Below are 18,327 nucleotides of genomic sequence, written 5' to 3'. Positions count from 1 at the left end.
CATTAATAAACATAAGCCGTCTCTAGTGCGAGATGCTTCTGGATCATCCCAGAACCTGGTAGTCACACAGAGCTCCTGAGAGAAGAGAGACCGTTGTTTAAAGCTCACAGCAAAGACGATGGCTAGCATCGCAGCATTTGCTTTGCTTTCAGGTAAAACATTTCGTGGCACTTTTTTTTTTTCCTCGTGTTGAAGAATTCCTCTTGCCAGTCACTTCTTGCGCTTTATTGCCTCTACAAGTACCCGGCACTCGAGCACCAGTAGAACACTACATGTGCTGTTCCCCCTCTCTCGCTCTCTCTTCTCCGTCACTTACTGCTGTCATTCTGTCACTGAGCCGATGGGCACATTAAAAGACCTTCTGCTTCAGACCAAAACTCACAAAAAATAGTAATAAAGCAAAATAAATAAATCAAGTGCCTCTCTTTCTTAGCCATAATTATGATTTTGTGCTTAAGCCGGGACTGTAGCTGAAGAATCAGAGTTTAAAGCAGGCGCTTTGGTGCAAAAAATGCATTTATGGGCCTTTGTGCGCCGCCTCATTATGTGTGGGGCTGATTCATTAAGTAATTGGTTTGCAGTTGTTTACATGAGTATTAAGGCCCCCTATTCAGCAGTCTTTGAGAGATACATTGTGCAAATGTTGCATGTTATGAATGCCCAATGAGAGGCGGGGGGCCAGGCCTATTGGCCAAACACTGCGCTGGGCTGAAAAGACCAGAGAAAAGCGTCAGGCGCTGCTTTGCATAGCAATGACTCGCCCATAATAAGCTTTCCAGATTAAATACATGCAGTCCATACAAGATGCAAAGAGATACTCTTAACACATTTATGTGTGTTCATTTCACTATTATAGCACTGAAGAGAATTGGGGTCTTTCATATCCACCCCCGTTTTTTTTTCTTAATTCCCTACCCTGTGCTCTCCTCTCGTCAGCTTGCCATTTTTACTGCTAAATACTTTTATGGAGCACAGCGTTTTATTGTATTATAATTCAGAGGCTGTGCGGACGGAGCGGGCGGTATTTGTTACGCCTGTGTGCTGCAGTGATTCAGGAAGGGTAGAGCCGCAATAAGCAGCTGCACTCCATGTAAAGACCTCTTGTTCCTGCGCTTTGTTTAAGGCTGCATGCCACAGCTTCCTCCTCTTCAGCGGCTATTGTGTCCTCGGCTACTGCAGGCATGTAGCGCAGATCTCGCCCGCTCGCTGGATCTTAGTGACCCGCTCTGTAGCTTTATGAAAAATAACAGGTTAGGAGTTGTAACAGGTTAGCGCAACATCTTCACCAACGTTTCGTCAATTTCTCACATCCTTGTTGATGTAAACATTGGTGCTTGTGTAACAGCAGCAGGAGGTTAATACGTAAAGGAAGCAGTTTTTCCCAGTTTTAACACATTTGCATCGAGATACTATTATAGTATTATTATAATTTTTTTTTTTTAAATGTCTACATATTTGTATTAATTTTATTTCAGTTTTAGTTTAGTACAGCAAGTTATACTACATTTGATTTTTGGTTTAGTTTCCATTAACTAAAATATCCCTGTTACGTGTGTCTTCAGTTGTCTAGACTCTAGAGTGAATGGATGTGTGAGGTGGTGGTGGGTGGGACGGGGTAGCACTAAACTGCAATAGCCAGTGGGGGTCACTCTCTTTCTTTGTGCCTCTCTTCATCCGCCTGCTTTGTCTAACAAAAAAGAATATTCGCTGTACGCATATCCACATTTATTTCATTAAGCCAATTTTTTTTTTCTTGACCAAGTTGAGGTCTTAATTTTTACTAAAATCATACAGGCCAGAAAGAGTGCAGTGACCCAGTTCCCCTGAGGGGAGCACATTTAAAAAGACCCCCACCCTCCCCCTGCATGTTCTCCTGCAGTTCTGGTGGTTGGCCAGCAGAGGGCACTCATAATTCGGCCAGCTGTGTGGTACCATGACAGTGGCAGCTTGTGGCACATAGAGGGCGCTCTCTCTGCTGCTCTGAATCATTACCTCACTCCAGAGCTCTTGGCTCTTACAGGGGTCTAATCAATGCTAAATCAGTGCCGTTGTGGGTCACAGCTGGGACGGGTGTAGGAGGTGCTACTGCTACCTTGCACAAACACTGATCCAAAGAGCATGTTCTATTAGCATAGCTGTGGAGGCGTATAGATGTTTATATTCATATGCTATATTCTTATGATAGGTACAGGTATAGATCACACATATTGGAGTAGAAACAATTTTCACACAGAATTTGCTAGTAAATTTCGACAAATAATTACAAAGAATTGGCAAGTAACAAATTGAATTAAACATGAAATTTTGAAGTGGAAAGACTGAAATCATTTTTTTTTTATGTAAAACATATTTCAATAAGCAGTTTTACGTAGACCTTTATTATTTAATTAATATAAGTAAATATCTGCAATATTTGACATGACAATTTCAATAATCTTAATTTACAACTTTGAAGAAATATTCAGTGTGTGTATTTTTATATATATATATATATAAAAATTTACAAAATTTGTTCCCTTTATTATGTTTAATACATATAAGTGAATATCTGTATAATGATTTGACATGACGACAGATGTCTATTTTTTCCTTTATAAATATATTTCTATTAGAATATTTCATATCACAATGATACACTTTCATCAAAGCTAATAGCAGAGCTGTAATCGTACGTGATCACAGGTATTATGAAAATAACTTTGCCCAGACAACAAATGCAGACTAACCGCAGGCTATTTACATGAAGCATTTTGCTGCATAGGATGCAGAGAGACGTCTTTTATTCATAGCTCAGATATCATAACAACAACCCACACACCCCATATATTAATGTATCAAATGCTTGCCTAAAAACGCACAGGGGCACTTTTCATCAAATATCGCAAATACATCCAAATGCTCAAAACAACGCGGAACAGAGGGAGAGCGGAAAAAGTAAACGTTGGAGCGGAGGGAAATAGAGAGAGGTTGCCGTCAAAGCAGTAATTTGCATCATTTTACACATTACATTCACCTCTGTGTATGAGACACAGCCAAACAGTGGCCAGCCCAGTCTTACATATTCAGATTCGTTGCCTCAATTAAGTGAACCTCAGTGCAAGATGAACTGGCATAAATGTTTATGGAAATGGAATATTAGATTGGAGGGTCAGTGGCATTCACAGCTCTCTGTGATAATAGTGTCTTGAAATCAGACTCGTCACTGTCTGAAGTGGCCCAGTGGATCGAGCATTCCCATGGCAAGCAAGTTATATAAAAGAATAGCCCTATTTACCCACCCAAACATGTATTTATTATTGAGCTCATCATGACTAAAGGGGCTAAATTTTGCTTTACCATTCAATGTTCGTAAAAGAGAAAGGCCTCCCATATTTTCAGCTTTCAATTTGTTCAGAGAAAGGGAGATGGGAAATTGGACACAAGATGGATGTTTGTTAGTTTATTCATTTTTTTTGTATTTAAATTGACATAAATCCTTCAAAGCATTTTTAAGCATAATTACTTGAATAATGCATTTATTTGTCAAACTTTCAGTTTATTCACCAGGACATGACACAACTTTTTCTGTAGATTCTTTTTTGGAAGAAATTAATACTTTTATTTAGGAAGGAGGCATTAAATTGATCAAAAGTAACGGTAGAACATTTATAATGGTACTAATTATTTCCGTTTCAAATAAAATTAGAAATTTCTATTCATCAAAAAATTCTGGATAAAAGTATCCTTATTTAAAATTGTAATATTTTACTTTATTACTGTTTGTACTGTATTTCTGATCAAATAAATGCAGCTTTGGTGAGCATAAGAGACTTCCTTATGAGACTTTTCAAAAAAACAAAACGTACCTAACGGTGGTGTGTGTGAGGAATAATTTACAGTCATGTACAGTTTGGTCGAATGAAATCAACCAAAATTTTATTGTCAGTCGGGATACAAATAAATGCCCATTGAAAGTCATAACTGAGCTTTTCAGAGAACCATGCAATCAATATTACTATAACATAGTGGTTCTCAGCTGGTTTGGCCATGGGACCCACATTTTCCCATGGTCATTAAGCCATGACTTTTTTTTTTAGGATATTATAATAATATATATATATATATATATATATATATATATATATATATATATATATATATATATATATATATATATATATAATTTTTTTTTTTTTTTTTTTTTTTAAACAAGCAAATTTATTTCACAAAAATTACATCCCACTTTGCTTAAATGGATAGTTCACCTAAAAATGAAAATGCTGTCATTAATTGCTCACCCTCAACTCGTTCCAAACCCGTAAGACCATTGTTCATCTTCAGAACACAAATGACAGAACTCTCTGAGCCCTCCATAGAAAGCTGTTTAATTAACACTTTCAAGGTCCAGAAAGGCAGTAAAGACATTGTTAAAATAGTCCATGTGACTCCAGTGGTTCAACCTTAATTTATGAAGTGACGAGAATACTTTTTGTGCACAAAAACAAACAAAAATAACAACTTTATTCAACAATTTCGTTCTAGCCTGTGCCAGTCTCCTACGCAGTTTACGTTGTAAATGCAGTGCAACTCCTGCGTCATCATCACACGCATATGTTGCGTAAACTGCATAGGAGTATTGTTTTTTTTTTACGCACAAAAAGTATTCTCATCGCTTCATAAAATTAAGGTTGAACCACTGGAGTCACATGGACTATTTTAACGATGTCTTTACTGCCTTTCTGGACCTTGAAAGTGTTAATTAAACTGCTGTCTATGGAGGGCTCAGAGAGCACTCAGATTTCATCAAAAATATCTTTTTGATATCATTTGTGTTCTGAAGATGAATGAAGGTCTTACAGGTTTGGAACGACATGAGGGTGAGTAATTAATGACAGAAATTAAATTTAAATTAAAACTGCGTCTGACAGAAGAATCAACCGCACATGTGTTGCCAGAGCCATATCACCCTGTAGCCCAAGACTGGTTTCCCATTGAAGCTAAGCAGGGTTGAGCCTGGTCAGTACCTGGATGGGAGACATCCATTCTTCCATTCTGCTGGAAGAGGTGTTAGTGAGGCCAGCAGGGGTTGCTCACCCTGTGGTCTGTGTGGGTCCTAATGCCCCAGTATAGTGATGGGGAGACTATACTCTAACAAGCACCGTCCTTCGGATGAGACGTTAAACCGAGGTCCTGACTCTCTGTGGTCATTAAAAATCCCAAGATGTCCTTCGAAAAAAAGAGTAGGGGTTTAACTCTGGCCCAATGGCCTCTGCTTCATCACTCCGTCTCCTCTCCACCAATCAGCTGGTGTGTGGTGGGCGTTCTGGCGCAATATAGAGACAGACCGACACGCGTCATAATCTGAAGACCACACCCACCGGGTGGGGAAATCAATCAAACTGTCTCCATTGACTTTGCATTGCATGAAGCGGCCCTTTTGTCATTTCGGACTTATAACAAAAAACTGAACAATGTATAAAAGCTGATATGTGACAAGGTGTACAGCAAACAAGCTAAACAAAACCCAGAAGCAAAAACCCAGACGTTTTTATAAGCTGTTGACCCAAAAAACGAGCGTTTAAGTACAAAAAAGTGGATTCAGGCCATTGAGACAGAGCGCGCGGGTCATATTACACTGAGAACTACGACGACTAGAGGGGAACATAATCAGCGACAGTAAATATAATATATAAAACGGACATTTGGATATTTGACTTAACAGTGACAACATGTTTACTGCACACATAGACATACTGAGGCATACTGAGTGTCAGGATCCCAAAATTTGCCCATTCTTCCTGCTGAAGCTTCACTTCGTATTGCCTGTATCCACTTTTATCTTCTTAAACGCTCGTTTTTTTGGGTCGACAGCTTATAAACACGTATTTCTGTGTTTTTTAGCTTGTTTGCTGTACACCTTGTCACATATCAGCTTTTAGACATTGTTCTGTTTTTTGTTATAAGTCCAAAATGACAATGAGGCAGCCTCCCGCAATGCAAAGTCAATGGAGAGCGTTGGATTGCCCCACTTAATTGAGGTCTTAATTTTTCTTTTTACTAAAATAATGCAGGCTAGAAAAAATGCAGTGACCCAGTTCCCCTGAGCGGAGCACATTTAAAAAGACCCCCCCCGCCCTGCCCGCCTTTGGGTTGATGTTGTTTCTTTGACTGCACACTCCTCTACCCACCAATGGAGAAACACTGCTATAACAAATATTATGCTACGCTAAAACATGTCTAATGCTCACCATGCGTGTATGTGTTTTGAACGTTCTGCTCCCTGAATAGTCTGTTTCATCACCTTTCTTGGGTTTTGCATCTCCTACAGTCATCAAAGTAACCTTCACGATTCGGTTAAAAGAATTCAGCCGCCAGTATCTGTTTCAGAAAGGTTTTTCATGGGGTTATGCCGGTCATGTCCCTTGACCCTGGGACTGAATACATCTCTGTGGTACGTTTTGTATTCGTCAACTGTAACTTTGATGGTCTGTCTTTCATAAGTTTGGCGTTGTATTCTTATTGAGCCAAAGGTGATTTATGTAACTTGTTCGTTCTGACTCTGACTCATAGCATCTGCATACATGCATCAATAGAGATGAAATGTTGTGACTTGTACAGAGATGTTCTGGAAACAAAAGAGCTAAGCTGAATTATGTGAGAGCCAACCTAATTGAGTTCAACTACGTCTTTTACTTTTCTTTTGGTCAGTGTCAAGGTTGAGCGTACGTGACTGATTTGCTGTCGGGTCGGCGGGCCGCACGTGAATACACATACAATCGCTGTTTTAGCTATTCATCCAAATCCATCAAAGGGAAAGGAAATATTCCTACTCTTGCTCCCAGAATCCTTTAAAGTACATCGACGTGAAAACAAAATCAATGATATGGACATACGAAGACATGGAGGGCGAGGATGAGGGTGAAGACGAAGACGTCATTGTTGAGGTCTGAATAGCCCTGTGCTGATGTAAATGAAGAAGGAAGCCTGTATGAAAAGTAGCGCAAGCTTTTGCATATGCATCAATGGAGATCAAAGGCTTGTCAGGGGTCGTGCATTTACATAGAGATATCAGTGATGCTATGGGAACCAGGCAGCCCAGCGCTCGGTCCACTTATGAATAGAGAGCCCTGACCGGGTCCTTCAGTGCCATTAGAAAAGAAGTCAAGGAAGTTTATTTGGCCGATCTCCCCATCTGAGAACGAGCTTAGACGGGAAATTATGTTCTTCAGGGTTTGGTTAAAGACAATGTTTTGGTAAGAGATGATGGCTTCATGGAGCATGTTGTTGTCTGGTGTGGCTGAACTGATTCTTCAATTTTTTTTATAACTCTTTTTGAGATTTGAATTGTATTTGTGTGTTTTCATTTTGTAAACTAAAAAATGTTGTTGTTCAAAATTACAAATAAGCCAGAAAATATGTAGTCTCACATTCTCTTGTTTTTCATTTCTCACAGGAAGAGTGCCAAAAGTAAAGCTTTCTCTGCTGTCCAGTCAAAGGGTAAGGCCACTGTACAAATTACTGAGATATGTTAAAGACATCCCGTGGATATTTATCCTTTATTTTTATTTTTATCATCAAAAATGCAGTAAAAACTGAAATGTTCATTTACAATTTTTAATTACTGTTTTCTATTTGATTATATTTTAAAGGTCCCCTTCTTCGCGATTCCATTGTTCAAACTTTAGTTAGTGTGTAATGTTGCTGTTAGAGCATAAATAATACCTGTAAAATTATCAAGCTCAAAGTTCAATGCCAAACGAGATATTTTATTTAACAGAAGTTCCCTTTCAAAGCCTACAGCGAACGGCTGGCTTGGACTACATCCTGGTACTTCCTTCTTTAATTACGTCAGTAGAGCAGTAGAACAGACTAACCTCCGCCCACAAAGAAACGCGAAAAAGGGGGCGCGGTCTTGTTGCTGTCCCACGTGGAGAAGCGGACGGTCGCGTGGAGAAAAGGAACTGTTGCGTTGAGTGTGTTTATCGCCATGTCATCGAGACGCTGTTATTTTCATCCAGGAGTCAAATCACCTTTGTTTGGCTTTCCCAGGGACGCTGTAGAGATTATTGAACACATACATCTCCCCGTTAAGAGGCGTGACCTTTCCAACGTGCGCTAAGCTGCTGTCAAATTACAACACAGGAACCGCTTTCACGTGCGCTAAGCTGTGGTCGAATCACAGCACAGGAACCGCTTGCACAATCAGAACTCGTTACGTATTTCTGAAGGAGGGACTTCATAGCACAAGGAAATCACCAGCCGTTTTTAGGATGGTGAGAACAGCGGTATACAGATAAGTAAATTGTGTGAAAAATACTGTTTTTTTACACGCGGAACATGAACACATGTTATATTGCACACTGTAAACACAATCAAAGCTTCAAAAAAACACGAAGAACGGGACCTTTAAAATGTAATTTGCTCCTGTGATCAAAGCTGAATTTTCAGCATCATTACTCATGTGTCACATGATCCTTCAGAAATCATTCTAATACGCTGATTTGCTGCTCGGTTATCAATTATTTCGGTGCTCAGTTTTGAATAGTGGTTCTTATTATAAATGTTTGCCACTTAATATTTTTATTTATTTTTTCAGAATTCTTTGGTGAATAGAAAGACCAAAAGAACGTTTATTTGAAATCTATAAATGTCTTTACTGTCACTCTTGTTCAATTTAAAGCATCCTTGCTGAATAAAAGTATTAATTTCTTGTTTTTTTTTTCAAACAAAACTTTTGAATGCTTTTGTATCATGGTTTCCACCAAAAAAATATTAAGCAGCAAAACGTTGATAATAATTTGAAATGTTTCTTGAGCGTCAAATCATCATATTAGAATGATTTCTGAAGGATCATGTGACACTGAAGACTGGAGTAATGATGCTGAAAATTCAGCTTTGATCACAGAAATAAATTAAATGTTTAAAATATATTAAAATATGAAAAACATTCTTTTTAATCGTAATAACATTTCACAATATTCATGTTTTTCTGTATTTATGATCGAATATAAGCATAAGAGACTTATTTCGAAATAATTATTCTAAAATTTGGCCAGTATGTTACCATGTGTGTTTAGTTTAGTTTTTTTTTGGCCTTAAAGTGTTTTTTGTCCCAGTGTCTCTGGAATTATTTACTTTTCGTTGCAGATAACGCAAATGCATTACTGCAACAGAATGTTAATGCTGTGCGTTATATATATTTTTGATTGCAGCATTTTGGGGAGAATCAGACGACAGCAATTCTGAGATCGAAATGGCCTTGCGTCCTCAGTCCCGCAACACCAGCAGCCATGACTTTGATGATTTTTATGATTGATGTTTCTTTTTTTCAGAGTTCACACCGTCACATTTTTTCCCCACTGAGCAGTTAATACATTTGAAAGAGATGCCTTTATGCGCAAAACAAACAGAAATCTTCACAGAGGAATGAGTGCGACATTCCGCGAAAACAAAAAAGAGCCATCCACTTTATTGTGGCCAAAGACTGTGGAGGGTTTTCAAAACATGTTGGTGTTAACCCTGCTTGAATCTCTTTAGCTGAACAACACTTGGACCTGGTTGAAATAGATTAAACTTGGTTTTTAAAGTGATTCCTTTGCACTGTGTTGAATATTACGCATTTTAGATGCTGCAGGTATCTGGCGGTGAGTTGGAGTGGAATGCTCTGAGTCAACTCCTATGAAAAGCCAGTGCACAATGGCCACTCTGCATGCTGCTAAAACACCTTTGAACTCCCTCAAGTACCCATGGCCCATTTAGGAGGACAAAATGCGTTGTGCTCATCTCAATATAGAAACAAACGCTCTCTGTATTTGCGCTGGTTTTCGTCAGCTGAACGCGACAGCGTCTCGCCGACGATATGCGCTGAGCAAAGCCCACTTCAGTTTTTAAAATGTGCCATTACTCATTTTCACACTGTATCCTCTGGTTGCTTTTTAAACAAGTTGCATCACAGACATAGACGTTACTGTACGAAAATATGAGACGTGCTTGCTTCAATTCACTGTTAAAAGTTTTTCTTTTTAATATGCCCCTCTAATGGTTATTTTTAGACTGAGAATGATAGTTAAAATTACGGATAATTATGATTAGGCATCGAAAAGAGCACTGATCAAACACCGCAATATCATTACAGTAATAACGGTTATTTTTCCAAAACAGACAATCAGTGATAACGACTGTAACCCTTTTTCTAATGGAGCTGAAAATAACATTACATACTAAAATTGCTGTGCACGGATTTCCAGATCTGTTTCCCCTGCCATCAATAATCTACATCGCACATGACTGGGGATTGTCAATTTTGTCTGTGACTCCAAGTTCATGTGGTTTCATCATTGTGCTGGTATATTTAACATGCACACAGGCATGTTATCCTGTAATGAAACAAAACCTGCAGCATTCTATCCATCAGTAGGATTCCATTAGTTCGCTTTTAAGTAAGTTTATGAGGCCGAACCTGCTAGAGTAGGACTCCACACTCATTAGCCGTAATGGCTGCAGCCAGCCTTGACCCGCGTCAAAATGCGCCTGCATAATTTGGAGATTGCTAAAAAGCTCCCCTCACATAATATCTGTGTTAAGGATCATGTCAACAGATACTTGTGTGATGGAGGAAGCCGTGCGAGAGAGTTACATTGTGCCGGCCCGTAACAACGCGATAAACATTTTTTAAAGGAACTGTCTTCCGAGCATCATCACACAGCCCACGGACGGGGTAATGGAGGAGGGGGAAAAAAAGTAAAACCCGGAGTGTGACTTGCAAATGATGTCACATCAAAACAGAGTGTTTTGATTCAAAATGGGCCGTGCCCAGATTTCTTTAATGTGTGTACTAAGCCGCTTTTATAAGCATGCATGAAGGTCTCCCAGCAGGGAAGGTCATTAAAGCATTCAGAGACATTTCTCAATTGAAATGATCTGTCTGAATCTAATGGCGTATTGTGCCTGATTTCAAAGCTCAGTTTGGAAAATCCATTCATTTAATGAATGAGTCAAATCTACATGTTTAAGTATTTTCTTATTTCACTAAGAAAGCCTGTTATTATTTAGCTGTTGTCAGTTTTATACATGGTATGTGTCTGACAATGTCATTCCTCAAAACTGCCGCCTTTGGCAGAATGATGAAATCTATAATATATTTTATTTAGGGCTGTCAATAGATATCACATTTTCAGACTGATCTCATGAAATGGCGTATGTATGACATGCCAATTCGCTATGCCATTTTGGCGTGCTATCAAGACGCATAATCGCTTTTTAGCGTGTTTATCAACGCCGTTTCATTCTATCCCCCTACACTGCCCCTACCCCTAAACCTACCCATCTCACACACACACACACACTGCCCCTGCCCCTAAACCTACCCATCACACACACACACACACACACACACACACACACACACACACACTGCCCCTGCCCCTAAACCTACCCATCACACACACACACACTGCCCCTGCCCCTAAACCTACCCATCACAAGAAACATTCTGCATTTTTACATTTTCAAAAAAAACATAATTTAGTATGTTCATAAATCCATTTACATTCACGCGGAATCACACGGCGTAGACATACACACGGATAGCCCAAAATGCGTACAGATAACACACCATTTGGCTTTAGAAAGTGGCGTGTATGTTTACGCAAAGTCATGATGTCATGTTGAAATTTTAGTAGCACACTTATCGTGAAATTAAGCATACGCCATTTAACATTATCCTTCCTGAATGTGTGTGTGGAAACAACGCGAATGTACTGAATGTGTCTGTACATGAATGCAGCGTGCGATCAGTGATCGAGAGCGCGCACATGCACGTTCATTGCGCATCAATATAACAAACTCTCACGCGCTTACTGTACGACTGCTGTGAGTCACCAACATTGCGCTCTTCAGAAACAATGGCTGAATACGACAGAGCTCATGTTTTAAAGCAAAGCACACACTGAAATGAATGATTCACTAAAAACGCGATGTGAGTCTCTATTCTCTCTGATATGTCTGATGTGATATATATATTTTTTTAAAGTATCCTGACCTCGGAGAATGTTTTCTCTATCCACGCAATGTTCTCACCTTTTTTTCCCCTCACCCGTTTGCCTCCCTGTAATATGTAACACTTTCTTTTAGTGTCCTTGTTACATGTAGCCTACTTACTGTAATAATAACAACAGTAAATTGGGTGTAATTACATGCAACTAACCCTATAGTAAGAATATGTTAATTAATTAGTACTTAAATGTATAGTTACACTAGCAAGAACACCTTAGTATAAGTAAAGATTTAAATAAAGTGTAACCTTATAATCTTATTCTTACAATTAGCTGAAAATGACTAAAAACAATCGTTTGTGTGTGTGTACAAATACACAGTAATAAGATTATAAGGTTACACTTTATTTTAAGGTGTTCTTGCAACAGTGTAATACATTTAAGTAGTGAGTAATATTAATTAACATAGGGTTAGTTGCATGTAATTATGCATAAGTACTGCTCTTTCGGTAACACTTTATTTTACAGTGTCCTTGTTATATATGTTACATGTAATTACAATAGTAATAACAGTAAATTATGCATAATTACATGCAACTAACCCTCAACCAAACCCTAATTCTACCCTAACCCTATAGTAAGTTCATGTTGTTAATTATAATTACTCAGTACTTAATATTACTCTGTAAAAGTGACACCTTAAAATAAAGTGTAACCGCTATTTCTACAGTACATGTAGTACATGTACCTAGAACTCTAAAATAAGGCGGGGTTACACTTTATATTAAGGTGTCTTTGTTACACTGTAATTATCCATTTAAGTACTGAGTAATATTAAAGGGGGGGGGAAACACTCAGTTTCAGTCAGTCTCATGTCAATCTTGAGTACCTATAGAGTAGCATTGCATCCTGCATATCTCCGAAAAGTCTTTATTTTCATTATAATTATAAAAGGAAGATGCGCTGTTCCGAGTCTTTCCGAAAAGGTGGGCGGAGCTAAAGAATGTCGAGCGCGCGCCGCTGTTACTGTGTTGAGTGCGTCTGAAAGCTGCGTCATCCCTAAAAGCGGGAAAAAACTTTATTCAACATAAAAAATGGCTTTTAATCAGATACAGCCATACATCTATGATCCGGAATCAGACCCAGAGGCTGAAGTTGAACAGGAGCAGCAGCAAAAACGACTAGAGCAGGACATCTCTATGTGGTATAAGTTACACTAACTATATAATATGCTTAGCGGCTTGTGTTATTTACACATTTATACTTTAATTATATCGTGTGTGTGTGTGTGTGTGTGTGTGTGTGTGTGTGTGTGTGTGTGTGTGTGCGTGCGTGCGTGCGTGCGTGCGTGCGTGCGTGCGTGCGTGCGTGCGTGCGTGCGTGCGTGCGTGTGTTTACGCGTGGTTTGTGAAGACATGATTTGTAGTAAGCGGACTGGTTTTGCGCGTCAGGCTAGTGTTTACATAGAAAGACATGGAATAGTAGCGCATTTGAATGAAGAAGCGCGCTTATTTAGTTCACATATTCCCCCATTCTTTGTGTATTGTTGTTTGGAGTGCTTTTACAATACACAAACATACACATATAGTGGCCAGCTAAACAAATGTACACAATATACATCGCATGCTCCATTGATCAATACGTGGTCGTGTTTGGGCTACTTGATGGGCATAGGCAAAAACAGACATTTGAAGCAGTCTTACTCACTGCCTGCGGTTCCAACGTTGGGACCTTTATCGTTGGGACCGCTCCATCCTTCAGTATTAGGGATTTGAAAATCCGGAAAAGCAAATTCCATCCACTTTTGCCTTAACGCGGGGTTATTTGGCTACGAGCCAGCGCTTTGATGGGCCTATTACGTAGCCTATTGCTTTCACGCGCTCTCTCTCTCTCTCTCTCTCGCGCGCGCGCTCTTCCGGTAGAATTGTCCGTACGGCCCATACAAGGAAATTCCGCCCTGTTGACGTCAAGCGGACCCATGATCGAAAAAAACTTTCCGAAACTTATGACTAACAGGAAGTACTAATTTTGGCAAAGAAATACTCCCATCAAACGTCCACCTTAGCTTTTGAAACTGTATCCATGTTTAGCATGGGAATCCAAGTCTTTAACAGTGCAAAAAGATCAGTATGCATGAAACAGCATTTCACCCCCCCTTTAAGTAACTACATGTACTTACTAAAGGGTTAGATGCATGTAATGATGCATAATTTATAGTTAGTACTACAGTAACTACATGCAACATAACAAGGACACTGTAAAATAAAGTGTTACCATAAAGTGTTTCAATTCTTATTGTATTTAATAATAAAAACACAATTATTAATAATAAACTCATAAAATGTCCTAATTATAATCAAATATATTATTATATATTTCGTCATTCTGTCAAAGAAGGCAGTTTTGTGGAGTATCATTGTCACATTCCATGCACAGACAATAGCTAATAGCAGGCTTTCTTAATAAAATACTTAAACATAGATCTGACTAATTCATTAAATGAATAGATTTTCCAAACTTAGCTTTGAAATCAGGCACATTAGATTCAGACAGTACACACATGTACATGTACTTAGAGTGTACATATGCTAGAAAGTACTGGTTAACTACCTACAGTGAGGAAAATAAGTATTTGAACACCCTGCTATTTTGCAAGTTCTCCCACTTAGAAATCATGGAGGGGTCTGAAATTGTCATCGTAGGTGCATGTCCACTGTGAGAGACATAATCTAAAAAAAAAAATCCAGAAATCACAATGTATGATTTTTTTTAACTATTTATTTGTATGATACAGCTGCAAATAAGCATTTGAACACCTGAGAAAATCAATGTTAATATTTGGTACAGTAGCCTTTGTTTGCAATTACAGAGGTCAAACGTTTCCTGTAGTTTTTCACCAGGTTTGCACACACTGCAGGAGGGATTTTGGCCCACTCCTCCACACAGATCTTCTCTAGATCAGTCAGGTTTCTGGCCTGTCGCTGAAAAACACGGAGTTTGAGCTCCCTCCAAAGATTCTCTTTTGGGTATAGGTCTGGAGACTGGCTAGGCCACGCCAGAACCTTGATATGCTTCTTACAGAGCCACTCCTTGGTTATCCTGGCTGTGTGCTTCGGGTCATTGTCATGTTGAAAGACCCAGCCTCGACCCATCTTCAATGCTCTAACTGAGGGAAGAAGGTTGTTCCCCAAAAATCTCGCAATACATGGCCCCGGTCATCCTCTCCTTAATACAGTGCAGTCGCCCTGTCCCATGTGCAGAAAAACACCCCCAAAGCATGATGCCACCACCCCCATGCTTCACAGTAGGGATGGTGTTCTTGGGATGGTACACATCATTCTTCTTCCTCCAAACACGTTTAGTGGAATTATGACCAAAAAGTTCTATTTTGGTCTCATCTGACCACATGACTTTCTCCCATGACTCCTCTGGATCGTCCAAATGGTCATTGGCAAACTTAAGACGGGCCTGGGCATGTGCTGGTTTAAGCAGGGGAACCTTCCGTGCCATGCATGATTTCAAACCATGACGTCTTAGTGTATTACCAACAGTAACCTTGGAAACGGTGGTCCCAGCTCTTTTCAGGTTATTGACCGGCTCCTCCCATGTAGTTCTGGGCTGATTTCTCACCTTTCTTAGGATCATTGAGACCCCACGAGGTGAGATCTTGCATGGAGCCCCAGTCCGAGGGAGATTGACAGTCATGTTTAGCTTCTTCCATTTTCTAATGATTGCTCCAACAGTGGACCTTTTTTCACCAAGCTGCTTGGCAATTTCCCCGTAGCCCTTTCCAGCCTTGTGGAGGTGTACAATTTTGTCTCTAGTGTCTTTGGACAGCTCTTTGGTCTTGGCCATGTTAGTAGTTGGATTCTTACTGATTGTATGGGGTGGACAGGTGTCTTTATGCAGCTAACGACCTCAAACAGGTGCATCTAATTTAGGATAATAAATGGAGTGGAGGTGGACATTTTAAAGGCAGACTAACAACAGGTCTTTGAGGGTCAGAATTCTAGCTGATAGACAGGTGTTCAAATACTTATTTGCAGCTGTATCATACATATAAATGGTTAAAAAATCATACATTGTGATTTCTGGATTTTTTTTTATTTAGATTATGTCTCTCACAGTGGACATGCACCTACGATGACCATTTCAGACCCCTCCATGATTTCCAAGTGGGAGAACTTGCAAAATAGCAGGGTGTTCAAATACTTATTTTCCTCACTGTATAAGGTAACACCATGGGTTAAGGTTAGGTTTAGGGTATAGGATCAAGGTTAGTACCTCGTTATTACCCAGTTATTGTAACAACTATAATAAGTACATGGGGAACAGGACTGTAAAATAAAGTGCTGTCATATAGACACTGCTGAACTCTTTCAAAAATGAATTTTATCAATATTAACATGATTTTTGGTCAAGGTCTGTTATCATACAGTTCCACTAATTTACAATTGTAAACTGTTAGCATGTCCAACTGGAGCCTTTTTTAAGTGGCTAAATTGTTAGCATCACTGGGCACCTAAGCTAAACTTGTATTCTGCCCATGAAGGATACATTATGCAGCAAAGGCCAGACATGTCTGTTTTTGTTTCTGGAACAATCTCAGACAATAAAAGAAAGAAAGAGATGAAAGCAAGTAGGGAAGTTAAACACTCTCATTAACAATGATATGCCAGCATTGTGCTATTTGCATATTGCATGTTTGTGTAATTTATTCACGCTTATTCGACAAGTTGAAGTTTCAAGTGTGTCCCTTCCACTCTCCCCCTATCCACTTTTATTTTTATCAGGGAATAATGATTTAAAACAAGGTCATTTGATCTTCTGTTTCAATAGACCTTAATGAAATATTCATTTACTCGCCTGTGGTTTCTCTGACAGTGTTTCTGAGGATGTTCAGTGAAGACACAAAGGCCGAGCTTTTCATCATTCAAACCCACGTTTCACGTTTTGATTCATACAGATATAGATAATTAAACCTCCTTTTACTTAGAAACATACAGTTTAACTAGCATGCGGGTTTATAGGTGTCTAAGCAAAAGCCATTTTATAATATGCAAATAGGACTTGTGGGTTGGGGGAATGTGGGCTGTGCATAATATTGAATATTTTTCTTAGGATTGTAAAGACTAAATGTACTGTAGTGTGTTGTGTCTGGTCTAATACATAAATCGGTAGTGCAATATGAATGATCTCAGTGAAATCACTTTCTTGGACCATGTTGCATATTGTGGCATGTTGTAGAGAAAATATCAATCTATCAGTCTGTGCTGAGCCTGCATTTGCCCAATGTACATGTAATTTTATGCCGCTTATTGAGCAAATGTTTTGATGAACAGTGACATTCAACGCATTCAAAGTGTATATTGTTCACTAAGTCTGCATTACCTTGGCATTGACATAGTATCAAGTTTGAACATTCATACAAAAATATATTTCAGTATTTATCGTTTCTTTATATTTTATACGTTTTTTAAATTACTTTGGAACTTTTTTCACAAGAGGAACATTTCGAAACCTTTTGGACAAAAATGCAATTTAAAATAATGTTTAAAATAATGCAATGGCCTTCACAGCCTGCATACATGTTATCTTGATCAAATGTTCTTCCAGTGTAACTGAATTGGTATTGCATCTGACCTTTGGCCGAGGGTTAGATTAGGGTTAGGGTTATAGTAATTTGTCAGCCTTTGTTTATTATGTGGCATACTGGGAAATTATCTTCCTCTCATCTTCTCCTGCATTCACACAAACAAACACTTTGAATGTGCATTGTAAACATGCATTTTGAACATGTACTTTAAATAATGCATACAAAATAATCAAACCAGTTTAAAATATATACAGTGCACAGCATAAATGAGTACACCCCCTCTGAACAAAAACAAAATATGTATTTTCTTAATGATCACTAATACAATTTATGGAAAGATGGCACAGTTTTAATGTATTAAACATATACTTAATAAAACCAGAGAAATATATGTCATTAATATCCGTAAAATAAGTAAATTAGCCAATTTTGTTTAAATGAAGGATTGCAGAAATGAGTACACCCTAGATTTCATTCAACAAATGTATAATATTCTAGTTCTTAATATGTCCTCTATAATTTTAACATTGATTGCTTCTTGGCATGGAGAGTACAAGTTCATGATAAATTGTCACATCTGTCCTGTTTTAACTCCTGGATGATGACCTCCTTAAATGCCCCGATCTTTAAAGGGTTAGTTCTGCCAAAAATGAAAATTCTGTCATTAATTACTTACCCTCATGTCGTTCGACACCCGTAAGACCTCCGTTCATCTTCGGAACACAAATGAAGATATTTTAGTTGAAATCTGATGGCTCT

General features: G+C 38.7%; 1 protein-coding gene across 2 annotated transcripts in view; it reads left to right on the top strand.

Annotated features, from left to right (window-relative positions):
- Window positions 1–9,569, top strand: part of kiz (kizuna centrosomal protein) — a 45,206-nt gene extending 35,637 nt beyond the window's left edge. The window contains exons 14-15 of one of the 2 annotated variants that reach the window (XM_079833688.1): window positions 7,433–7,476; window positions 9,192–9,569. In XM_079833688.1, the coding sequence (XP_079689814.1) occupies window positions 7,433–7,476; window positions 9,192–9,295 (148 nt within the window). In that variant the 3' untranslated portion in view covers window positions 9,296–9,569. The remainder of the gene's footprint in view (window positions 1–7,432; window positions 7,477–9,191) is intronic. The other variant, XM_079833689.1, reaches the window with a different exon arrangement.
- The last annotated feature ends 8,758 nt before the right edge of the window (window positions 9,570–18,327 follow it).

Source organism: Gobio gobio (assembly GCF_949357685.1).
Source record: "Gobio gobio genome assembly, chromosome: 13".
In the NCBI taxonomy this organism is placed as follows: domain Eukaryota; kingdom Metazoa; phylum Chordata; class Actinopteri; order Cypriniformes; family Gobionidae; genus Gobio; species Gobio gobio.
This window is presented reverse-complemented; position numbering and strand designations above follow the sequence as displayed.